Source organism: Phyllobates terribilis, unplaced genomic scaffold (assembly GCF_046119375.1).
Source record: "Phyllobates terribilis strain yellow unplaced genomic scaffold, ASM4611937v1 Scaffold_2__4_contigs__length_985480577, whole genome shotgun sequence".
Taxonomy (NCBI): Eukaryota; Metazoa; Chordata; class Amphibia; order Anura; family Dendrobatidae; genus Phyllobates; species Phyllobates terribilis.
Genome location: NW_027362762.1, coordinates 355,970,248 through 355,996,621, shown reverse-complemented (window position 1 = coordinate 355,996,621; position 26,374 = coordinate 355,970,248). Strand labels below are relative to the sequence as shown.

General features: G+C 43.2%; 1 protein-coding gene across 2 annotated transcripts in view; it reads left to right on the top strand.

The window, feature by feature from the left end:
• CEP97 (centrosomal protein 97) overlaps positions 1 to 26,374 on the top strand; it is a 38,859-nt gene that overhangs the window by 5,372 nt on the left and 7,113 nt on the right. The window contains exons 3-10 of one of the 2 annotated variants that reach the window (XM_073664621.1): positions 7,935 to 8,093; positions 10,822 to 10,923; positions 11,062 to 11,175; positions 14,843 to 15,009; positions 15,489 to 15,653; positions 17,609 to 17,739; positions 18,611 to 18,667; positions 20,102 to 20,777. In XM_073664621.1, the coding sequence (XP_073520722.1) occupies positions 7,935 to 8,093; positions 10,822 to 10,923; positions 11,062 to 11,175; positions 14,843 to 15,009; positions 15,489 to 15,653; positions 17,609 to 17,739; positions 18,611 to 18,667; positions 20,102 to 20,777 (1,571 nt within the window). The remainder of the gene's footprint in view (positions 1 to 7,934; positions 8,094 to 10,821; positions 10,924 to 11,061; positions 11,176 to 14,842; positions 15,010 to 15,488; positions 15,654 to 17,608; positions 17,740 to 18,610; positions 18,668 to 20,101; positions 20,778 to 26,374) is intronic. The other variant, XM_073664622.1, reaches the window with a different exon arrangement.

Here is a 26,374-nt window from a genome sequence, read left to right as displayed (position 1 = left end):
TTATCCCATATTAGTAGAGTGATGAGAGGGACACTGGCTGGATCCAAGCTTGTGAGCATAGTACTATAGACAAAGCTGCCCAGCACCCCAATATAATAACATTCCTTCTTTATTGAAATCAATATAAAACATAGAAAACTGATGAGGACCAGTGTACTATTTTACAAAACCAATATGGACCAGTACTATGTTTTAATCGGTTTCAGTAAAGAAGCATTTTTATTATATTGAGGTGATGACGCAGCTTTTTCTATAGTATTATTGTTTTATTTTAATTTTTATCACTTAATAATGAGCAGAATTAACCGCTTCCCGACCGCCCACTGTACATAAACGTTGGCGCTGCCTGGGCTCTGTGCAGCACCGACGTTTATGAACGGTTGGTGGTCCTGCAAGTGCTGCGGTTCAGAGCGACAGCTCTGACAGGGGACATCATCGGGACCTGATTGGATCAGGTCCCAATGATGTTAACTCTTTGCTATCTTCTATATGCCGCGATCTATAGTGATCGCGGCATATAGAAGATAGTGAGAGGAGAGGGGGTCGTCCACTTACCTCTCCGACGGCCCCCTGATGCCTTCCGGGACCTGCCGTTGTTATGGCAGCTGGAGGTCACATGACCGCCTCTGGATCTGCCATATATGGTGTCCTGCTGAGCTCAGGCTGCAACTGAGTCCAGCAGGAGACACAGTGTGAAACTGTCAGCAAAGTTCTCATGCAATGTAATACATGTCTATTACATTGCATGAGAACAGTGATTAGAAAAATAAAAATTAATGTCCCATACAGGGACTAATTAAAAATGTAAAAAAAAGTCTAAAAAATGTTTTCAAACTGTTAAAAAAAAAAATCACAAAATAAATAAATAAAATATTAAACCAATAAATCCGTATATTTATGCAAAAACAAAACGAGTACACATATTTGGTATCGCCGCGTCTAAAACAACCCGATCTATAAAACTGTCCCACTAATTAACTCCTTCTGTGCACACCGTAATAAAAATAAATAAAAAACGGAGCAAAAAACTATGCTTTTTCATCATATCGCCAAACAAAAAGTGGAAAATAATGCGATCAAAAAGCAAAATGGAAATAAAAATGGTACCGCTGAAAACGTCATCTCGTTCCGCAAAAAAAAGCCGCCATACAGCTCCATCAGCCGAAAAATAAAAAAGTTATAGCTCTCAGAATAAAGCGATGCAAAAAAAATATTTTTTCTATAAAATTGTTTTGTGTAAAAGCGCCAAAACATAAAAAAATATACAGTAAGTGTAGTATCGCTGTAAACGTACTGACCCGAAGAATAATGCTGCCTTATCACTTTTACCACACGCAGAACGGCATAAAACAAACAAAAAACAATTCCTGAATTGTTGGTTTTTTGTTAATTTTACCTCCCAAAAAACGGAATAGAAAGCGATCAAAAAATGTCACGTACCCAAAAATGGTACCAATAAAAATGTCAACTCGTCCCGCAAAAAACAAGCCGTCACATGACTCTGTCGGCCGAAATATGGAAAAATTATAGCTCTCAAAATATGGCGATGCAAAAACTATATTTTGCAAAAAAAAAAGCGTCTCTTAGTGTGTGACAGCTGTCAGTCATAAAAACCCGATATAAATCTCGTATCTCTGTAATTGCACCGACCCGAAGAATAAAGTAATCTCATCACTTATACCGCACGAGGAACGGCGTAAAAAATAAATAAAACCAATTCTTCACCTGCTACTGATTTGTTTATTATGTCTCCCAAAGATCGCAGTAAGGCTCTGCTCACATTTATCCTGTTCTCTGTTCTGAGCACTTACACCAGAGTTTCCGTGTAAATCTCTGAAATACGTGATTCAGATGGAACCCATGACTGAAGATTCCCTGTAATGAGGCAGATATAGGCCACTGTGGATGCCGTCTGGCCTGTGATCCCACGGTGTCAGTTTTTTTAGGCGTGCATAAAAGTGCGGTTGGCCACATTTTTGTGCACTTCTGAAAAAAAGGACACCGCTAAACAGAGGCCAGACGGAGTCCAGAGTAACTGCTGCCTCATTATAGTGAATGGATCCCGCAGGGGTTTCATCTGAATTTCATCACTTGGAAATTTAGATGGAAACCCCGATGTAAGTGCTCAGCCTAGAGCGCTGGATGAATGTTACGTAAAATGTTTCCAATAAAAGCTTCAACTCAGTCCTCAAAAAAAGCTAGTCCCCACTCAGGTCCGTCATCTGTTAAAAATATAAGGGACTTCCAAGTTACTGGTAGCAGAAAGGCTCTGGAAAAGCGAAATGGCCCTTGCCCCCCAAAAGAAATTCAGAAAATGTTGTGCTCCCAAATCCAAATGCCTATTCTACAATAATTTGTTCTCCAATTGTCAAATAGCGCTCCGTCCCCCCAGATCTCGCCGTATGGCTAAGTGGTACGATACAGCCACATATGGGGTATTAACACTTTTAGAAGAAATTGTGTGACACATTTCGGCACCATTTTTACCCATTGCCCTGTGTGAAAATGTAAAATCTGAGGGTAAAACATTTTTTGTGGTAAAAATATAATTATGCTTTTTTCACTGCCCAATGGTATAAATTTAAAAATTAAAAAATACTCACTACTTCCCTAGATGAATTCCTTGAGAGGTGTAGTTTACAAAATGGGGTCACTTGTGGGGGTTTCTGCTGTTTCGGCATGTCAGCGACTCTTCAAATGTGACATGGTGTCTGCAACCTATGCCAGCCAACATAGCGCTCCTTTCTCTTCCGAACCCTGCCGTACACCAAAGCAGTGGTTTTCCCCCACATATGGGGTATCGGCGTACTCAGGAGAAATTGTACAACAAATTATCCTATTACCCTTATGATAATGCAAAATTAGGGATGAAAAACGTTTTTGTGGGAAAAATGTGAAAATTTTATTTTTACAGGTCAATATTATAAACTGTGAAGCACCTGGGGGTGCAAGGTGCTCACCACACATCTAGATAAGTTCCCTAAGGGGTCTAGTTTCCAAAATGGTGTCACTTGTGGGGGGTTTCCACTGTTTAGGCACATCAGGGGCTCTCCAAACGCAACATGGCGTCCGCTAATTATTCAAACAAATTTTACATTCAAAAAGTCTAATGGCGCTCCTTCCCTTCCGAACCCTGCCGTGCGCCCAAACAGTAGTTTTCCCTCACATATGGGGTATCAGCGCGCTCATGAGAAATTGCACTACAAATTGTGTAGTCCATTTTTTCCTGTTACCCCTGTGAAAATAAAAAAATTGGGTCTAAAGTAACATTTTTGTGAAAAAAAGTTAAATGTTCATTGTTTTCTTCCACATTCCAAAAATTCCTGTGAAACACCTGAAGGGTTAATAAACTTCTTGAATGTGGTTTTGAGCACCTTGAGGGGTGCAGTTTTTTAGAATGGTGTCACTTTTGGGTATTTTCTGTCATAAAGGCCCCTCAAAGTCACTTCAAATATGATGTGGTCCCTGAAAAAATGTTTTTGTAAATTTTGTTTGAAAAATGAGAAATCGCTGGTCAACTTTTAACCCTTATAGCTTCCTAACAAAAAAAAAATTGGTTCCAAAATTGTGCTGATGTAAAGTAGACATGTGGTAAATGTTATTTATTAACTATTTTGTGTGACATATCTCTCTGATTTAAGGGCATGAAAATTCAAAGTTTTAAAATTGCAATATTTTCGCCAAATTTCCGATTTTTTTTCACAAATAAACGTAAGTGATATCGAAGAAATTTTACCACTATCATGAAGTACAATATGTCACAAGAAAGCAATCTCAGAATCAGGGGAATCCGTTGAAGCGTTCCAGAGTAATTACTTCATAAAGTGACAGTGGTCAGAATTGAAAAAAATTGGCCCGGTTACGAAGGCAAAAACAGGCTCTGGCACGAAGTGGTTAAGTTTGTTGACTAGCTGCTACCGTTGTTTCGATGGGGCTTATTGTATCATGTATTCTTACCTGCAGCAGCTGATCAAAACCATAAAATTAACTTTTTCTAAATTTATAAGTTGAGATGAATCTGTGCTGCACTTTATGTACATGCTCAGTGGTGAGGCAGTGAGATGAATCTGTGCTGCACTTTATGTACACGCTCAGTAGTGAGGCCGTGAGATGAATCTGTGCTGCACTTTATGTACATGCTCAGTAGTGAGGCCGTGAGATGAATCTGTGCTGCACTTTATGTACATGCTCAGTAGTGAGGCCGTGAGATGAATCTGTGCTGCACTTTATGTATATGCTCAGTAGTGAGGCCGTGAGATGAATCTGTGCTGCACTTTATGTACACGCTCAGTAGTGAGGCCGTGAGATGAATCTGTGCTGCACTTTATGTACACGCTCAGTAGTGAGGCCGTGAGATGAATCTGTGCTGCACTTTATGTACATGCTCAGTAGTGAGGCCGTGAGATGAATCTGTGCTGCACTTTATGTACACGCTCATTAGTGAGGCCGTGAGATGAATCTGTGCTGCACTTTATGTACACGCTCAGTAGTGAGGCCGTGAGATGAATCTGTGCTGCACTTTATGTACATGCTCAGTAGTGAGGCCGTGAGATGAATCTGTGCTGCACTTTATGTACACGCTCAGTAGTGAGGCAGTGAGATGAATCTGTGCTGCACTTTATGTACATGCTCAGTAGTGAGGCTGTGAGATGAATCTGTGCTGCACTTTATGTACATGCTCAGTAGTGAGGCCGTGAGATGAATCTGTGCTGCACTTTATGTACATGCTCAGTAGTGAGGCCGTGAGATGAATCTGTGCTGTACTTTATGTACATGCTCAGTAGTGAGGCCGTGAGATGAATCTGTGCTGCACTTTATGTACACGCTCAGTAGTGAGGCCGTGAGATGAATCTGTGCTGCACTTTATGTACATGCTCAGTAGTGAGGCCGTGAGATGAATCTGTGCTGTACTTTATGTACATGCTCAGTAGTGAGGCTGTGAGATGAATCTGTGCTGCACTTTATGTACATGCTCAGTAGTGAGGCCGTGAGATGAATCTGTGCTGCACTTTATGTACATGCTCAGTAGTGAGGCCGTGAGATGAATCTGTGCTGCACTTTATGTACATGCTCAGTAGTGACGCAGTGAGATGAATCTGTGCTGCACTTTATGTACATGCTCAGTAGTGACGCAGTGAGATGAATCTGTGCTGCACTTTATGTACATGCTCAGTAGTGAGGCCGTGAGATGAATCTGTGCTGCACTTTATGTACACGCTCAGTAGTGAGGCCGTGAGATGAATCTGTGCTGCACTTTATGTACATGCTCAGTAGTGAGGCCGTGAGATGAATCTGTGCTGCACTTTATGTACATGCTCAGTAGTGAGGCCGTGAGATGAATCTGTGCTGCACTTTATGTACATGCTCAGTAGTGAGGCCGTGAGATGAATCTGTGCTGCACTTTATGTACATGCTCAGTAGTGAGGCCGTGAGATGAATCTGTGCTGCACTTTATGTATATGCTCAGTAGTGAGGCCGTGAGATGAATCTGTGCTGCACTTTATGTACACGCTCAGTAGTGAGGCCGTGAGATGAATCTGTGCTGCACTTTATGTACACGCTCAGTAGTGAGGCCGTGAGATGAATCTGTGCTGCACTTTATGTACATGCTCAGTAGTGAGGCCGTGAGATGAATCTGTGCTGCACTTTATGTACACGCTCATTAGTGAGGCCGTGAGATGAATCTGTGCTGCACTTTATGTACACGCTCAGTAGTGAGGCCGTGAGATGAATCTGTGCTGCACTTTATGTACATGCTCAGTAGTGAGGCCGTGAGATGAATCTGTGCTGCACTTTATGTACACGCTCAGTAGTGAGGCAGTGAGATGAATCTGTGCTGCACTTTATGTACATGCTCAGTAGTGAGGCTGTGAGATGAATCTGTGCTGCACTTTATGTACATGCTCAGTAGTGAGGCCGTGAGATGAATCTGTGCTGCACTTTATGTACATGCTCAGTAGTGAGGCCGTGAGATGAATCTGTGCTGCACTTTATGTACACGCTCATTAGTGAGGCCGTGAGATGAATCTGTGCTGCACTTTATGTACACGCTCAGTAGTGAGGCCGTGAGATGAATCTGTGCTGCACTTTATGTACACGCTCAGTAGTGAGGCCGTGAGATGAATCTGTGCTGCACTTTATGTACACGCTCAGTAGTGAGGCCGTGAGATGAATCTGTGCTGCACTTTATGTACACGCTCAGTAGTGAGGCCGTGAGATGAATCTGTGCTGCACTTTATGTACACGCTCAGTAGTGAGGCCGTGAGATGAATCTGTGCTGCACTTTATGTACACGCTCAGTAGTGAGGCCGTGAGATGAATCTGTGCTGCACTTTATGTATATGCTCAGTAGTGAGGCAGTGAGATGAATCTGTGCTGCACTTTATGTACATGCTCAGTAGTGAGGCCGTGAGATGAATCTGTGCTGTACTTTATGTACATGCTCAGTAGTGAGGCAGTGAGATGAATCTGTGCTGTACTTTATGTACATGCTCAGTAGTGAGGCAGTGAGATGAATCTGTGCTGCACTTTATGTACATGCTCAGTAGTGACGCAGTGAGATGAATCTGTGCTGCACTTTATGTACATGCTCAGTAGTGAGGCAGTGAGATGAATCTGTGCTGCACTTTATGTACATGCTCAGTAGTGAGGCCGTGAGATGAATCTGTGCTGCACTTTATGTACACGCTCAGTAGTGAGGCCGTGAGATGAATCTGTGCTGCACTTTATGTACACGCTCAGTAGTGAGGCCGTGAGATGAATCTGTGCTGCACTTTATGTACATGCTCCGTAGTGAGGCCGTGAGATGAATCTGTGCTGCACTTTATGTACATGCTCAGTAGTGAGGCCGTGAGATGAATCTGTGCTGTACTTTATGTACATGCTCAGTAGTGAGGCAGTGAGATGAATCTGTGCTGCACTTTATGTACATGCTCAGTAGTGAGGCCGTGAGATGAATCTGTGCTGTACTTTATGTACATGCTCAGTAGTGAGGCAGTGAGATGAATCTGTGCTGCACTTTATGTACATGCTCAGTAGTGACGCAGTGAGATGAATCTGTGCTGCACTTTATGTACATGCTCAGTAGTGAGGCAGTGAGATGAATCTGTGCTGCACTTTATGTACATGCTCAGTAGTGAGGCAGTGAGATGAATCTGTGCTGCACTTTATGTACATGCTGAGTAGTGAGGCCGTGCTGTGGAGTCGGAGGTTTAGCTTACCGACTCCACAGCCCTGGCCCCCACGCAGTATGATGTCCCCACAGCCCCGCAAACAGTATCAATTCCCTATACAGCACCCCTAAACAGTATGACGGCACCTCAAAGCCCTTCAAACAGTATGTCACCACAGAGCACCCCACGCAGTATGACATCCCCACACAGCATGTCGTTATAAAGCCCCCCACACTGTATGATGTGCCCCCAAAGTCTGTCACACAGTATGTAACCACACAGCCAAAGGGCTGCCAGTAGCCCGCAGGCCGCATGTTGCCCAGGTGTGCCTACACAGTATAACTTCCCTACTGGGCCCCTTACACAGTATGTGGATACAGACTTCGGTGACAGTGAGATGCCGGGCAGGGGGCAGCCTCGTGATGCGGACCGCCACTGTAACCAGCCCTTTGGCTGTCTTCCCGGGAACAGCCAAAGGGCAGCATACGGCCGCAGGCCGCAGATTGCCCAGGTCTCCTCTAGCACCATAATCCGTTTTGGAATCTAAGAGCAGATTGCGAATCGGCAGCACACTCATGTTGTAGACACTTTGTATATTTTCACAGATTTCCCGCTTTGTAATGTAGCAAGTGAAAACTGCAGCAAAATCAGTTCACAGTTTTGCATCCAAATCTGCAGCATAAAGCATCTGCTCATTGTTTTACTCAACTGGGTGGTCCTAATGTAATCAGTCATCTGTATTTCGTGTCCACCTTATTTCAGCTCTCTGTAGCCAACAACCGTCTTGTTCGGATGATGGGGGTCTCAAAACTGGTCCATTTACGAGTCCTGAATCTTCCTCACAACAGTATAGGATATGTGGAAGGACTTAAAGATTTGGTGCATTTGGAATGGCTTAACCTTGCCGGAAACAATTTAAAGGTTTGTCTGTAAAATAAAGTCACAAGATGCCGATACATGTTATTTGTTCTCTTATTAATATGGTATCAGTACTAGTAGACGATGTGTACTAAATTGGTGCTATGGTGCATTTCCAGGAGTTATAATTGGCGGACAAGCAATGATACGAACACTTGTTTCTAATATCCGGTGTAAACATGCTGCCGATCACCGTATAATCATCGGGTGATCATATCGTATTATCGGCAGCACATATCGCCTTGTGTGGTCAAGGGATGAGCTGCTGATAACATGACACTGCTCAGGGACAGAACGATTGTATCAGCGATCTTTGTTTGTTGGCCGCTGTAAAAACCCGGTAAATGAGCGCCAAATAACTTTTATATAATGGATGGGAGCTTATTAATGGTGCATTAACTGGTCGAAATACACTGCTCAAAAAAATAAAGGGAACATTTAAACAACAGAATATAACAACAAGTAAATCAAACTTCTGTGAAATCAAACTGTCCACTTAGGAAGCAACACTGATTGACAATCAATTTCACATGCTGTTGTGCAAATGGAATAGACAATAGATGGAAATTATTGGCAATTATCAAGACACCCTCAATAAAGGAGTGGTTGTGCAGATGGGGACCACAGACCACATCTCAGTACCAATGCTTTCTGGCGGATGTTTTGGTCACTTTTGAATGTTGGTTGTGCTTTCACACTCATGGTAGCATGAGACGGCCTCTACAACCCACAGAAGTTGCTCAGGTAGTGCTGCTCATCCAGGATGGCACATCAATGCGAGCTGTGGCAAGAAGGTTTGCTGTGTCTGTCAGCGTAGTGTCCAGAGCCTGGAGGCGCTACAAGGAGACAGGCCAGTACACCAGGAGACGTAGAGGGGGCCGTAGGAGGGCAACAACCCAGCAGCAGGACCGCTACCTCCGCCTTTGTGCAAGGGGGAACAGGAGGAGCACTGCCAGAGCCGTGCAAAATGACCTCCAGTAGGCCACAAATGTGCATGTGTCTGCACAAATGGTTAGAAACCGACTCCATGAGGGTGGTATGAGGGCCCGACGTCCACAAATGGAGGTTGTGCTCACAGCCCAACACCGTGCAGGACTTTTGGCATTTGCCACAGAACACCAGGATTGGCAAAGTTGCCACTGGCGCCCTGTGCTCTTCACAGATGAAAGCAGGTTCACACTGAGCACATGTGACAGACGTGACAGTCTGGACACGCGGTGGAGGGTGATCTGCTGCCTGCAACATCCTTCAGCATGACCGGTTTGGCTGTGGGTCCGTAATGGTGTGGGGTGGCATTTCTTTGGAGGGCCGCACAGCCCTCCATGTGCTCGCCAGAGGTAGCCTGACTGCCATTAGGTACTGAGATGAGATCCTCAGACCCCTTGTGAGACCATATGCTGGTGCGGTTGGCCCTGGGTTCCTCCTAATGCTGGACAATGCCAGACCTCATGTGGCTGGAGTGTGTCAGCAGTTCCTGCAAGATGAAGGCATTGAAGCTATGGACTGGCCCTCCCGTTCCCCAGACCTGAATCCAATTGAGCACATCAGGGACATCATGTCTCGCTCCATCCACCAACGTCACGTTGTACCACAGACTGTCCAGGAGTTGGCGGATGCTTTAGTCCACAATACTGAGCCTCATTTTGACTTGTTTTAAGGACATTACATCAAAGTTGGATCAGTCTGTAGTGTGTTTTTCCACTTTAATTTTGTGGGGGGGGAGGGGTGACTCCAAATCCAGGCCTCCATTGGTTAATAAATTTGATTTCCATTGATGATTTTTGTCTGATTTTGTTGTCAGCACATTCAACTTTGCACAGAACAAAGTATTCAATGAGAATATTTCATTCATTCAGATCTAGGATGTGTTATTTGAGTGTTCCCTTTATTTTTTTGAGCAGTGTATATAAATGCACCATTCCTCAATGGCTTAAAAGGGTTTTCTGAGATCCAAACAAAATCTGACCGAAGGTAGAAAATAATGAACCTATACTCATCTGTAAAGTTAGTGCGAATCGATTCAGAGGACCCAGTCCAGCAACTATTTTGATATTCTGTGGTCATCAGACGGGAGTCCTGAGAAGTACCTCGTACACCCCAGTATCAGCTGCCCTTCTCTTGATTAGCTGGTTTGGCGTAATATCATGACTGCATCGCTGCGCAATGGTGGCGTCATCAAAAAAGGAGCTGTGTGTGCTATCAGTTAAGAGGTGGTGGGCATTGCTCCCATATGAAGACCACAGGATATGGTCCTGGCCGCTGGAATGGGTCCTGAGAATCGTTTTGCCCCAGCTCTACTCGCCTGTCAAATTTCCCACAGCTCCATTGCTCTTTGTCTGTCTGTGCTTACTTGGCTGCAGCCAGTCATTGGCCTCAGTGGTACTGTGCTGCATCGGGCTGAGGCCAATGATTGGTTGCAGTGGTCAGTGTAAGCACTTCTTCAAGATGTTTTTTTATCATTATTTGGTCTCAACTTCTCCAATACTTTGAGATTGCATTATTAATAGAAAATAAAATGGTCTTATATGTGGGGAGTAAATACATGTAATGGAAAGTTGTGTAATATTGCCACAATATCTGAAGCTTTCATCATTCTGGAAAAAGCTGGTATTTCACGTTATCAGCGGCCCCTCAGTATATGTCAGATCTAAGTGCCGACCACGTACTGATTCCACTGTTATTGGGTAATGAATTCTATATCCTGACGTGTCCTCCTATTATGTTCCTCAAGGTTATTGACCAGATAAACAATTGCATGTCCCTGCAGCATCTGGATTTATCAGACAATAACATATCTCAGATTGGTGATCTCTCAAAGTTATTGTGTCTCAAGGTAAGATTATCAAAAGGTTTCTTACCACTAATCACTGAAGTTATAGTCACTAGATCCTCTTTCCGTATGTTCCATCAAGTGTCTTGCAGACATTGTTTTTAGATAGAGCATTGTTACAATTTCTTCATTCTTCTACAGACTTTTCTTCTGCACGGAAACAATATTGCTTCTTTACGCACGGCTTCCACCAGCTTTCCACAGAATTTATCTATCTTGTCACTGGCAGAGAATGAGATTCGAGACCTAAATGAGGTAAGTCTTGTTCTTCTAAGCAGAAACTGCATACACTGGACCTAACGGGGTAGGAAATCTAAAGACCCCCACATACACATTAGATACGTGGCACAGAGTCAATTCTATTTCTAATTTTGCCAATGTGTAAAACGTGTTTATTTTTTTTCGCATCGTGTGTTATTTTCTTTCACAATTTTGCGTTGCTTGTTCTGGTTGCATTTACACATGTTTTCCTAAGTTCATGGACGGTAATTTTTATCACCTTTTGTAGAAAAATTGGAGCAGAGCTGTTTCGGCTTTGAATAACAGCGATCTCACAAGTGTCCATGAATTGCCTTTTGTTAGTTAGGTTTGTGGGCGGTTAATATAAGAGTGACCATTATTTCTACTCTTTCAGCTAGGTTGGCTTGCTTTAAAGGGAACCAGTCACCAGATTTTTCCCATATAACCTGCGGTCACCACCTTTCAGCCATGTGTTACAGCATTCTGGAATACTGTATATAAGTCTCCAAGCTGCACTGCAAAACAAAAAAAAGACCTTTTATTATACTGGCCTACAGAGTGGTCCAGTCCGGTGGGTGTCGCTGGTCTTGGTCCGTCGCCTCCTCTCTTCTTGCAGTGCCGTCCTCCTTTTCTGCTTTGTGTGGATGACATGTCCTATGTCATCCACACAGTGTTCCCCGTCACGCTCCTGCCCAGGCGCATGTCTCTCTGTCCTTTGCAGAGCAAAGTACTGTTCTGCGCATGCGCGGGGAAAGGCCAAAGACCGCCAGCATATGCACATTACAATACTGTCCTCTGCACTTGGCCGGACAGAGAGAAGTACGCCTGCGCAGGAGCGCGAAGGGGAACACTTTGTTAATGATATAGGACGTGTCATTCACACCAAGCAGATAAGGAGGACGGCATCACAAGAAGAGGGGAGGCACAGGATGAAGACTCAGTGACACCCATCAGACCGGACCGCTCTGTAGGTCAGTATAATATAAGTCCTGGAGGTGCATTGTGCAATAATCATGCTGAGTGCTTCTCCATCATTTGAGAACTTCGGCTCCTGCTAACAGAGGACATTTTCACGCCATCTATGAATATAATGCCAGCGTTGTAATGGTGCTGCTGTATTTCCCACTGCACTTAGTGTGACTGTGCGCACCCTAATAAATATTGTGGCACCGTGTCAATGCTGTTGTCACTTGCATAGATGCTGTTGGATTGCGTAGTGCTGTAGTTTGGGGCAGGTGTACCCCCGTGACAAATTCTCTTTGTTTCCATTCGTACAGTTTTATTTTTAACATTAAAAATCTAGATTGCAATCAGAACTGGTTTTACTGGAATATAATTTATGTAGAATAACTATTGTGTCACACAACATAACTACCTGTTAGCATATTCTGGAATTGGTATTTTTTGTTTGCAGGCCAATCCCTGACCCTTGAACTTTGCCGTGCCTATTTACTCTGGGGGTTGTGCATATTTTCAAGCTTGAGAACAAGAGCTCATAATCCTTTTGTTGACGACTATAATCCCATGAACTATAGTTTATAAACTAAAGCCGAACCTTCCTGGAAAATATACAGTTTAACTTTAAAATCCTAATTCGCATTGCAAGGCTCGTTAAAGAGTCAATATTGAGTTTTAGGATCGCTGCTTGCAATAGGTGGCGCTAGAGTTCTAGTCCTCTTTCTCTCTGAAGAGACCATTTGCATATTTAATTTCCCAGAGGAGCATGCATGGCACATAAGTTTCCTCACTCTGGCATGCCAGGCTTGGCTTGCCACAAGGAGAAACGTTACCCCTTAGTCTTCAATACCAAGAAGGAAAAGTCAGGGAATTCTAGAAATCACGGGATCGATAGACATGTTAATGATATGCAAATGATGAAAAAAATGGAAACAAAATTTTCAAAACATCTTGATGTATTGAGTATGAGCGCCACTCACAGAAATCCCCGCACTTACACATCTTGTCATGTTATTAATGGTTATGAGTAATGTTTGGCCACACTGAATGCACTTGAGCATGCAAATAATCAAGATCCGCTGCTGACAGCTCCTTTTGCAATTGCTCATCAATCACGTCCCAGATGTGCTGGGGACGGGAGATAAGTCCAGAGACGCTGCAGGCCATGGTAACATGTTTAGGCCACACCAGCTGTTCACAGTTGCACATGTGGCCTGGCTTGTTGTGTTGAAAAATGGCTCTAGCATCACTTTTTTTTATAAATTGTCAAAACACTGGTTCTATGACCAAATCAATATAGTGCCGAGCTGTTACTTTACCTGGAATAAGAACTAGAGGGGTCCGGCTAATTTATATTAAGCCACCCCACACAATAATCCTGCGACTAGGACCCGTGTGATGTTCCCTCGTGAAGCCTCTTCATGGCATTGCCCACGTGGTCTCCAGACAATCTCCTGTTATTATTGCATCCAAGTCAGTAGCGGGACTGATCGCTGAAGAGGATAGACCTCCATTCCAGCCTCCATTGCTATTTTGTCCTGCGCCATAATAGTCTTTGTGAGCAGTGAGGTGAGGACAGTGTAGCTGGACATCTGCCTTGTAGCCCAATATCCTGCAAATGTCTTCTGATGGTTTGTGTAGACACTGATTGACGCCTGAGGCTTGGTATGTGATGTCTAATTTCACTTTCTGTGTAGAATAGATCATTACTCGCTATTCTGATAAGACCATATAGATAATGCCATGAAGAGATCTTTACAAGGGAACATCTCACAGACCCTACTTCTTGGATTATGGTGTGAGTGGCATAATGAACAGTAGCCGGACCCCTCTAGTCTTAAAGGGAATCTGTTTCCAGATTTTGCTATGTGATATGAGGGCACCATGATGTAGGGGAGCAGAGCCTTATTTCAGTGATGTATCACTTACTGGGCTGTGTTTTGCTGTTTCAATTTCAGTATTTTATCAGCAGGAGATGATCACTACGGGACAAGCTGCCCTTGTTCCTCCTAGTCCAACCAGGGCCCCACAACTGATTAGCAGCTCTCTCTCACTATACAATGTTCACATAAAAATGTGGTGTGGGCAGGGTTACAACATTCTGAGCTCTGCTAAATCTGCAACAGGGACAACTGTGATTCTATCACAACTGCTGCACACAGTAAACTAAGTGAAACATCGCAGGAAACAGGTCTCCCTTCATCGTGCTGCTCTCAGATTACATAGGAAAATGCTGACAGATCCCTGTAATTCCATTTTTCAATCTAACAATGCCAGACTGCATGTTGCTTGTGCTACTGTGAGCAGCCTACGTGGTCTAAACGTGCTACCGTGGCCTGCAGGGTCTCTGGACTTGTATCATATCGACCAACTGGGACATAATTGGTCGGCAACTGCAAAAGGAGCTGCCAGCAGCGTATTTTGATGACTTGCATACCCAAGTGCATTCATTTTCACAGAGCGTTCCTCAGACATCCCTTAATAACCCCATTGATATCATGCCCAGGAGTTTATTTCGGTGTTCAATACTGAATACATCACAATGTTTTGAACATTTTGTTTCCATTATTTGTCATTTGCATATCATTAACATGCCTATCAACCCTGTGATTTCCATAATCCCTGGACTTTTCCTTCTCGGTGTCACAATTTCAATGTTGAGGACTGTGTCTTGCCTTATAGCTTCAGATGGTGGAGATAGTTATACGGTTCTGCTTTTTTCCAGGTGTCCTTTCTTGCAGGCCTTTCTGATCTGGAACAGTTATCAATCATGAACAATCCTTGTGTCATGGCCACTCCATCTATACCTGGTTTTGACTACAGACCTTATATTGTCAGCTGGTGCTTGAACCTAAAGGTTTTAGATGGATATATAGTTTCTCAAAAAGAAAGGTAAAATACTAAACACATTATTGAGATGACCTCCATCACTTACACACAGGTTAATATGGTTATATCTGTTGCCTCTCTGTAATGTAAGTATTGTTGCATATTAGAACATATTTATGAGAATTTGCTGACTGTATTAAATATGTACATTAGGTATATTTCTGACCATTACTTTCTTCATTATTGATTCATAGGGGTACTTGTATGCTTGGGCACCTATGTGTAAATGAATGGGATTTACGTAGACTTTTTGACTATTTTTGAAGATACCTGACAATCACTGACCAAGACAGTTTATCTAATACACTATATAACCCCACAGAATGTGGAAAGGCTTTCTTTTATCTAAATATATTTTCTAATTCCTTACTACAAGATGCTGCTAGCATTGAACCTTTCCGAATAGCTCCTCCCGTGTTTGTTTAATGGTGAATTTTAGAGTTATTTTGTTGAGGTATTACCTTCTTCTTTTGCTACCGTAGCTTGAAAGCAGAATGGCTTTACAGCCAAGGCAAGGGAAGATCGTACCGGCCAGGTCAGCATGTTCCACTGGTGCAGTACTTGGCATCTGTGTGTCCCCTGACGTCTGCACATGGTCTTCAGACAGAGGAAGATGCCAAGCTGGAGAAGATTCTAAGTAAACAGAGGTACGTGTCTTGTGATTTCTTCTAAGGATGGTAGGACACCTTTCTTTTCAGTTAGTGGTAAAAATATGAATTGCTGGGGATCAGATATGGAGCATAGGTCACCACCGGGTGGTAGCAACACTCTTATTTCTTGTCTTACCTTAAAGAGAGTCTGTCATCCCCAAATGTATTTTAAATAGGCTATACAGTGTTGTAGTGCACTTAGACCCTATAACAACCATACTAGCACTGTGCCTGTTACTGTAACTTTTAATTCATATGCAAATGAGGAGACTTCAGTGCACCCTTGGTGTGGCCAAGAGTTTGGTGCACTGCTATGTCTTCTCATTTGCATATTGGAGCCTTTCCCTCTCTTCTAATTGAGAGCGATCCCTTCCCAGCACTGTCCGAATGCTGCCTATGTGCGTGCCATAGCCAAGGGTGCATCAAAGTCCTCTAATTTGCATATGAATTGTGGTATTGTACCAGTAACCCCTACAGTGCTAGTATGGTTGTTAGAAGGGCTAAGTCGCTTACAACACTGTACAACCCATTTAAAGTGACAGACTTCTTTTAGCCCCTCATCGACTGCCAATACGTATTAAACCTGCAGCTGTTAAGGGGCCTTATTCCTCAGGAATAAGTGGATAGCTCCTTGCCGCAGGCACATATCCCACGGGTGACAGCTGACACCTAGCGGTATCGGCCATGGCTAGTTTTGGAACCAATCAGGGCCGATTAACCCATTAGATACTGCTGTCAATCGCGACAGCGGTATCTAAGTGGTTAAAAGGAGGTTAAAATATCCCCTACGGCAGGATTGCTCTCCCTGTGATCGTAATCATGGGAACCAATCATTGCCATGGCACCCTGATGTTATCTGACGACCCCAGGGTACACCGGCCTGTGAGACCCAGCAGCAAGCTGGGTCTCACCGGCTCCTTCAGTGAGTCACTGACAGGTCTCCGGCACCTCAGTACACGAGTACTGCAGTGTATGAGACCAGAGATCAAAATAAAAATTATGCATGTCCCACATTTGGACCAAGTGAAAATGAAATTACATAAAATGTGTAATAAAGTAAAAAAAAAAAACACAAAGAAAAGCTCACACAAATCACGAAAAGTCTTATCGCCACTAAAAGCACAGCATTTGCGTTAAAACAAAAATAAATAAAAAAAAAATACACATAATTGGTATCACCGCGTCCGGAACAACCTGATCTATAAAACTGTTATGTTCCCCACTATGGCACCAAAAAATCTCCAACTTGTCCCGAAAAAATAAGCCATCATACAGCTCTGTTTGCCAAAAAATAAAAAACTTACAGCTCTCAGAATATGGCGATGAAAAAAAAAAAAAAACATTTTTACTGTGTGATAGCAGCAAAACATAAAGAAAAAACTATATAAATCTGATATCGCTGTAATCGCACTGACCCGAAGAAAAATCCATCCTACCACTTGTACCGCACGGTGAACCATGCAAAAATAAAAATTAGAACTATTCTTGTACTGCTGTCTGTATGTTCATTCTGCCTCGTGAAAATCTGAATAATGCTCGACTCACATTTATCTGTTTTCTTACTATAGATTTTTCTTCCAGTTTGTCTCACATTTTGTCACCTTTAGGGCATAGTCAGACGGCCGTATAAATCGGAACGCAGTGCACAGACTGGCCGGCAGCTCTCCTGACCAGAGTGTGGCAGTTTCATGTATTTCTTTGCAGCTGTCACGCTCTGGTTTTGAGAGCCACCCGCCAGTCCGTGCACTCCCATTTATACAGCCGTCTGACTGCGCATTAATACTGAACCATAGTGTAATCCTTCAGTTCCCAGGAAGCTTGTTCATTATCATCTCATGCACTTGCATCCTCATATGGAGGAGTTGTCTCCGGCTAAACCTTTACATCTGTATCACATTTAGATTGTTTTCAGCTATAATCACAATATAATTCTGTTTTTTGTCTTTGATTAGGTTACATCAGAGACAATTAATGCACCAGATTCGTAACGAGGCCCATCTCTCCTCAACTCCTAATAAAAGATCCTATACATCAGCTGAGCAGCAGAGCCCAACCAGAACACTTCATCAGTCTAATAATAGTGGTAATTGGGCATATATTTTTTCTTTGGTGTATATATTTGACAATATAGATGTAATTTAAGCAGAAAGATTCACAGGACCCTGGTACAGCGTCCACATCAGTAGTCCATGGTTGCTGGCCAGAGCACTATGGAACTCTTCCTACGTGCCGTCATCACTGGGGCCTCTCCTACGTGCCATCATCACTGGGGCCTCTCCTACGTGCCGTCATCACTGGGGCCTCATCCTACGTGCCGTCATCACTGGGGCCTCATCCTACGTGCCGTCATCACTGGGGCCTCATCCTACGTGCCGTCATCACTGGGGCCTCATCCTACGTGCCGTCATCACTGGGGCCTCATCCTACGTGCCGTCATCACTGGGGCCTCATCCTACGTGCCGTCATCACTGGGGCCTCATCCTACGTGCCGTCATCACTGGGGCCTCATCCTACGTGCCGTCATCACTGGGGCATCTTCCTACCTGCCGTCATCACTGGGGCTGCTTCTTATTAGCATGGTGACCACGTGAGTATGTTGCGGTTACACACGCACATGACATCACGTGGGACTAATAATCGGATGAAGTACCAGCAATGGCACCAGTAGTAGGAGATTTGCAGGACTCTGGTCTTGGGGCAACAGACTTTGGACGTGGCCACTGAACCAGGTTTCTGCAATTTTTTTTTTGCTTAATTCTTATTCACAATTCAGTGGATTTTTTGTTGGTTGACTTTTTTCTAGAGAACATTCATTGAAATATGGCATACATGAAATTTCTCTATAAGAAGCAAGAAACATAAATTGCTTTGCGGGAATATGATGCATATGTATTACAAATGGTGTGTCGTTTTTGATTGTATTATAATCAGTTCTCTAATATACTGTCAAGTAGTTGAGTTTTTCCTGTTGCAAGCAGAGGCGGATGCTGGGAAGTCTGGAACAGATCCTGGTAACTTTCCTTCCATGTCACACATCACCTTCACACAACTGTATATCATGTCACATAGCTTCTTGCTTGCTGGGGGGGGGGTAGGTCTCCTAAAACTTAAGTAAAAGTAAAATAGGTTTTAATAAACGAAGAAAGAAAAGCCTCACCGTGCGCAAATGTAGACGGCCATTCCCATAATGAGCGTGCGTCATTCCATGACTGCTGATAAGCGGTAAATGTCCAAGAAAAAAAACAAAAATGCCCTGTCGCATCGTCTTCAAGCTTTACTGGGACATATTAAAACATATTAAAACATGGTATCCTTTCTATAATTCATGCCTTTTGGCATTTTGGTGTCCAGTCTAATGAGCCAAAAGGCTTCTCTTACAAGGAGCTTGTTTTCGCCAATCTCCTTCCCTAACTGATGGATTAACCTTCTCTGTCAAAAAAGAAAAAAACATCCAGTTCTTCATTGTGGGCATCCAAAAAAATGTTTAACAGCACCAGAATATGTTCTGTTTTTATTATTAATGTTTTCCATGCGTTCTGAAATCCTTTCCTTTAATTTACAACTAGTACGTCCTATGTATTCTATATTGCATGAATTACAGCCGAGAACATATTGCGTGTTACAACTGATGAATTAATGATCCACATGTCATCCATTTTTGTGATTTTTTTTTTGGGTGTATGTTGCATTTGTTACTGTCATATTTAAAAAAAAAAAACCTTTAACCGATAACCAGGTGATATTATTGCCTCGTTTCTGGTACATGCTTGGTGAGTATATTGCCACGTGATAGTCCCTTTTTGGCCACAAATCGGTGGCCGTTAGATAGAATGGCATTACATCTTCATATAAGATAGGAGTGTATTTAGAAATACTATGTTTTATGTTCTTACACTGTAAACTATATGGGGTGCTATAGGTGACTTTTTTGGATGCCCACAATGGAGAAATGAATGGTTTAGCTTTTTTGGGCATTGAGAGGGTTAATCCACCAGTTAGGAGAGGGAATGGATTATTAGATTGGACACCAAAATGCCAAAAGGCATGAATTATAGAAATGATAGCATGCTTATATTTCTTCTGTCATTGTAATGTATTTTGTTCTCTCTGTTTGCATTTCCAGTGATTTCCTCCCTTCCATACACTTGATGTTCTGTTTGATTGGTAGTGCAACCTTTAGATAGGATATCCCATCATATCCAGCCGTATTGTATGACTAAGGGTGGCCAGGCCAGAAACGCGGCAGCTGGCAGCGTGTTTTTACTCCCTAGCATGGTGCTTTTTGTTTTAATTTGTCCCAATAAAGCTTGAAGCCTTTTACTTACCCACGGATGCAACATTTTTGCTTTTTTCTTAAAATAGTTTTACAAGCCCATTACAATAGGGTGACAAAATGCAACATAAAAAATAAGTTTATTAATAAGTTTCTTATTTGACCTTTCTAGATCCAACCGTGATGGTGAACACTTGGCTTGGCACAAGTAATTCTGAAGACCATTATTCCTCCACATCAAGAAATATTTCCTCCAGTTCGGCTCAATCTGGACCATCTCATTACAGCAACCTTTATCTTGAAGACATCCAGACTGATGAGGATAAGCTGAACAGTAGCCTTCTGTCTTCTGAGTCCACATTCATGCCCGTCGCTCCAGGGTTATCCCCGGTGTCTCCCTGTGTAGATCAGAGGGTACCTGGCGTAACAGAGGAACTAAATGCAGAGAACACCCTGATGGAAATGAGCAAATGTAGCTCTGAGAATTTAGTAACACAGGAAAAAGAAGATGAAGTTGGCCTAACAGTTGGTGCCATCATTCCAGAAAAATCTACTGCGCATCTGCCACAATGTAACGACAGTTCTCAGTCCTCTTATGACTCGGTGACGGAGCACACCCAGCCGTCCAGTACTTACTCTTCTTACAGCGATGCTGTAGACAGCAGAGGGTTACAGGAAAAGGACACCGACCAGCTGAATAGGAAGAACAAAGCTGCAACACAACTGCAGTCTTGCTGGAGGGGCTTTTATGCTAGAAAACATAACCCCAAAGTCAAAGAAGTCCAGTATGAAATCAGACTGAGCAGAATGCAGGAGCACATCGTCTTCCTCAGCCAACAAGTCTCCAGGTATGTCCTGCTGATTATTCACTCTCTGAAACGGTTTAGTTTACTCTCGGGTGAACTTGGCATCTGGTATTAATGGATACTATATGATCTGTAATGGGGTTTCTACATAGGAGTGAAGGACCCTGATTACTGGACATATACTGACTTTGATTTCACATAGTTCTTTTATTTCATATTCTGTAAAACTGTCACAGAAACAATATATTGCTGCATTCTCCATCACACTCCTCTCACAGGACTCTGCACATGACCCCTTATATTCATACCGCTTAGAAAATTGAAGGGGTTGTCCAGGACTTTGATATTGATGGCCTATTCTTAGGAAAGTTCATCAGTATCAGACTGTTGGGGGTCCTACCATTCACTCCAATTGTCCGTTCGCAGCGGCCGGATGTAGACAGCACATGAAAGACTCAGCAGCACAGCTCTGCTCACAACGTAGTGGCCGTTCTTGGGTGCTGAAGCACGGCTGTCATTACTCAGAACGTGATCTGAGCTGCAGTACCTGAGACTGGCCACGACACAGTGAGCGGAGCTGTGCTATAGTGCACCTATACGCTGTGTACATCTGGCTGCTGCGCCACCTGAAGACATCTGATCGGTGGAGGTGCTGGGTGTAGGATCCTCGCTGATCTGATATTAAGGATATGCCACTAATATCAAAGTCATGACATATAATTATCAAACTCTGTTATGTTTCTATTAATATAAAAGCTACACTAAGTACAATTATGAAGAAAGAATTTAAATTCCTTGGATCATAGCAAGTCTCACACCCATGGCATCTTTGTATAGGTTCCCCCGGGATTACTTCTTTATTATATCTGCTTATATAGCACCAGCATATTCTGCTGCACCTTCCAGACATTGTCCTCACTCTTTGTGGGGCTCAGAATCTGAATCCCCTCCCAGCTTGTCTCTGGAGTCCCCAGGGAAACCGGCATAAACATGGGGAGAACATACAAGCTTCATGCAGATGTGCTCCTAGGTCAGATTACAACCCAGAACCCCAGCGCTGCAAAGCAAGAAGGCTAACCGCTGAGCCATCCTGCTGCCCATAATATTAACCTGCCGGATTGATACCGTCTGTTCTAAGTTGCCATTGGAGAGCAATTGTATATTTCATTAAGCATTTGTGCTCCATTGTTTAATTGTATAAATTTGCTGAACTTGGGGACTACCGGTGTCTGCTTAAGCTCTTAATGCCCCATGACTGATATACCCGTCATGTAGTGGGTGTGTGGAGCAAGTTGAGGAGCTGGACTCTTCACACACAGAAAATGCCATCTATGTTACATAGCTGGCATCTGTCTCAAGGCCACTGTCATGTGTGCCAGGTGTGGGAAAGACTCAGTGCGACACGAAGGGAAGAGGGGAAGGAAGCCCAAACACTAGGGGAAGTGGAGACCCCTAAGCAGATCTAATAACACCCAGCCTACCCTACCGTCCAGATATTGGTTACACACCAATCGCCAAGCAGGACCCCAAGCCCTGTATATCCCTAGAGCTAGGCTTTAGATAGGGAGGGGGAGGGGTGAACACTGGTCAGGCCCCACTACAAACTAAAGACAACAAGGAAGACCAAGAAAGGGGATAACTTAGCTTGAGCAGACACCAGAGGGGAAATGCAAACTGTCCTCCAAGGGCACCAGAGAAGAAGCTAGCCGACTGCCAGCGCTCCAAGCCAGAGCCAAGGAACATAGAAATATCACCGGCGGTTCCCTGCAGCATACTGAGGGTTTTTAACTCCCCTGCAAGGGTGTGTCAATTGACAGCAGGAGGGATTCGCCCCTGGGTCTTAAAGAGAGAAAGTTTTAGAAGGTGTCTGCAATGCCAAATGTAGTGACCTTCTACAGCCAGAAACAGAGTCTATAGACTGTCTATAACACTTGACACACCTGTGACAGCCACGTTCACAGGTCAGTATTTTACCTCAGTATTTGTAAGCCAAAACCAGGAGTGGGTGATAAATACAGAAGTGGTGACGTGTTTCTATTATACTTTTCCTCTGATTGTTCCACTCCTGGTTTTGGCTTACAGATACTGAGGTAAAATACTGACCAAATACTGAATGTGTGAACATGGCCTAACAGTCGCCGCTGGAGTTAAGCTCCGACTCCGCTGTTAACACTTAGAGTGCAGCGGTATTTAAATTAAGCTGCCTTTGGTGCTCACGCTCAGTGGCTCCCATCGCTCCCCCACAACATGATTGAGGGGAACTGATGGTTTACCGTACTGTAGTCTACTGAAGCCCCCACTGCCACCATCTTTCTTGGTACTCCTGTGAAGCCCAGCTACAGCCTGAGCTCCATCGGGACCATGATTTACACTTGTATTGCAGTATATAGTGTAAGCAATTGAATGAGACCCAGAGGGAACTAAAAAATAATGAAAAATTAAATAAATTAGAAAAAAAAAATTTGGGGTATCACCCCTTCTGTAAAAGTCCAAGCCATCAAAATATAAAATTAACACACAAAAATTTTTTCAATGAACCAGTCCAAAACCCCCCCCACTAAGCTCGCCAAGCAATAGACAAGCCTTCCCACCGATCAATTGATGAGAAAATAAAAACGTTACGGAACGTCTCAGAAAATGGCGACACAATTTTACGAGCTTATGAATTTTTTTTCTTTACTTAAATGAAAAAACATCTATGCAGGTTTGGTATCGCTGGAATCGTACTGACCTGGAGCATCAGGTTTCCAGGTCATTTTTACCATAGAGTAGTGTCTATCAAACTTTTAAGTTTTTTTCCCCACTAAAAATAAATCGTCATACAGCTATGTGACTGCAAAAATAAGAAAGTGAAAAACCGCCCAGTGCTTTATGGGGGTTTATCATAAAATGCTGCATTAGAGAATTCTATAGAAATAGAGGAGGGGTCGTAAGTACACAAGTCTCATTTATTATCCAGAATGGAGAGTGGCTACAAGGAGCGGCCCTTATGAGACCCAGACAATCCAAGCTGTACATGGATGCCCCTCATTACTATAAGGCCTGTATTGTGCAGGTTGCCATCTGCCTTTATTGGTCAGTAATTATGTTGCAGTCCATATGATCACTGATATTGGCCAGGGTACAGCAGTGAATGTTTTACATATACACAGCGCACTTATTTTAATTGCATTTGTTTTTCTTTTTTTAATAAACTTTTGAAATATGTTCACTGTGAACATTTTACAAAATAGTTGTGCACCATTACAGGTCAGTCTGCTTAATCGGAGAATATTCTGCTTACATAGACACTGGAAAGGACGCTTTACTTCCGTTTTCTCTGCTAGTGACCAGTAGATGGCGCTGAGGTCGTTTCCCTGTGTTTTTGGCCCTTGCTTCCAGTGAATGTTATTTTGATAGATGGTGGAAGGATTCACCTCTCACTATTGGGGCTCATTCACGTGTCCAATTTTCGTGTATGAATGCTATCAATGGTTTTCACAGATTGCACTCGTACCTGTGATATTCTTTTGCGCTTTTCCTATTTTTTTTCTCTTGGGACTGAGTGGTCCACGTAGAATATTGGAGACGTCCAATTGTGATCCAAAGCTAAGACCAAAAGCTGCAATGAAAATCTATGAGTCTGAGAAAATATCGGACCACACTTGGATGACAATTGAGTACAGTCCAATTTTCATGGACAGTCAGATTGGAGAAGGTAGAGAAACTTTTTTTTTTTTTTTTTTTTTATTTCTCCACATATGAAAAAAAAGAGATGACACTCGGACCACACTCTGATCCAAGACTGATCAGAATATTCGGTCTGTTTTTCTTGGACATATGAATGAGTCCTCGGGGTATGTTGTATGTGCACACGACATCTTTTAGATGCCTGTGTCGTTTTTTTTAAAGTAGAAGGAAAAAGCCGGCTGTGTTTTCTGTGATTTATTTTGCATTGTTTTTGCTGTGAAGCCGTCATTATTTTTATTTCATATATAAGAGAGTGACAGCTATAAGAGACACAATAGATGAAACAAATGCAAAGTAAGTAGTTTTGACAGTGCAGTGCATATGTTCATTCTTTTTGGTGTTTTTAATGCTTTTTCAAGGGGGATCCACCTGAAAAAGATGTCATGTGCATACGGCGTCTTTTAGACGCTAGCACAGCTGTAAAGTTTCCCAGGTGAACCACTTCAGACAGGCGCCGGCGGTTGTTTTCCTGAGGCTTTGCTGTCATTCTTTTGGGGGCTTTCAGTCCATACTATGAAGCATAGAGAGTGGGCAGCTGAAGCCACCTGCAAAGTGTGATGTCACTTTTATCCGCATCAGGGTTGTTGAAGCCTTCCGTAGTTAACTGAAGTGACATAAGATGTGTGATTTGACATTGCTGGGCGTTATGTACATTTTATGGGCCACCTATTCAGACCGGTTCTGCCTGAAAAAGACTGCACATACCCTTGCAGGTATCCCAAACTTAGGGGGCTGGACAAGTAAATTAGCGCCTTGTCCATTGGCTCTTTTCGCATTACGTGACCCCCTAGGGGTTTGCACTTGTCAGGACAGTGAGATTCAGCACATATTGATTGGTTTGCAGTTTATTAGAGCTGCAGTAGATTACTAATGGTCAGTTATAGTGATGAGCCTCAGAACGAGACTCCATAGGGTTACTCGCAGTCACGGCCGGCACGAGCGTGAGAATTTCTGTGCCTGCCGCTGACCTGGAGTGAACTATGAAATCTCGTTCTGAGGACTTTCTCACAAGACTCCATAGGATTCGATGGGCGTCGTGGGACACTTCACAATTGGATTACCGTCAGAACTTCCTGGATTTATTTTTAATTAATAAATTGCTAAACAAGGGAGTGTGGGGGACTCTTTATTCAAATAAAGTATTTTTTTTCTGTCTGTCTGTTTTTTTTTTAACTATTCACTTACTGGGTTAAGTAATGAGGGTGTCTGATAGACGCCACCCCATTACTAACCTCTGGGCTTGATGTCAGCGGACATTACACAGCTGACATAAACGCCAAAATTTTGCCTCCTTTGCAAACGCACCGGGGTAAGCGGGAAGAGTCAGACAAAGCACCAGAATTGGCGCATCTAATGGATGGGCCTTTTCTGGGACGGCTGTAGGCCGCTGTTCTTAGTCCGGGAAGGGCTCAATGACCATGGACCTTCCCAGCCTGAGAATACCAGCCCCCAGCTTGTCTGCTTTACCTGTGCTTGTCATCAAAAATAGGGGGGACCTCACGTCTTTTTTTGTTTTTTATTTATTTTTTTACATGGTGCGCCAGCCGATCACAGCCATGCCAACACCGGAGAACTTGTTCCATGACAAGTACTTGCTCGGAGTCCGTGCAGGGACACTAGATGTCCAGTGCAGACCCCGACCTTTAGCGTTTGGGTTCACCCACCCTAGTCAGTTATTGCTTTCCTCCATTTCCTGGGTTCAGGCGTGAGGACATCATTCGGCTCATCTCTTTTCGGTGACAAATGTGATCTCTTTACAAGAAGAATCCTGCTCGACCTGAACTCCAGGAAACGGATTTCTATTTTTAGTATAAATACTATATATAAAAGCGCAATGTACACATGAGGCTTGTTTTTTACCTAATTCTAGCTTTTAGTTGTCATAGGCCAATTATTGGAAAGTTTCATCC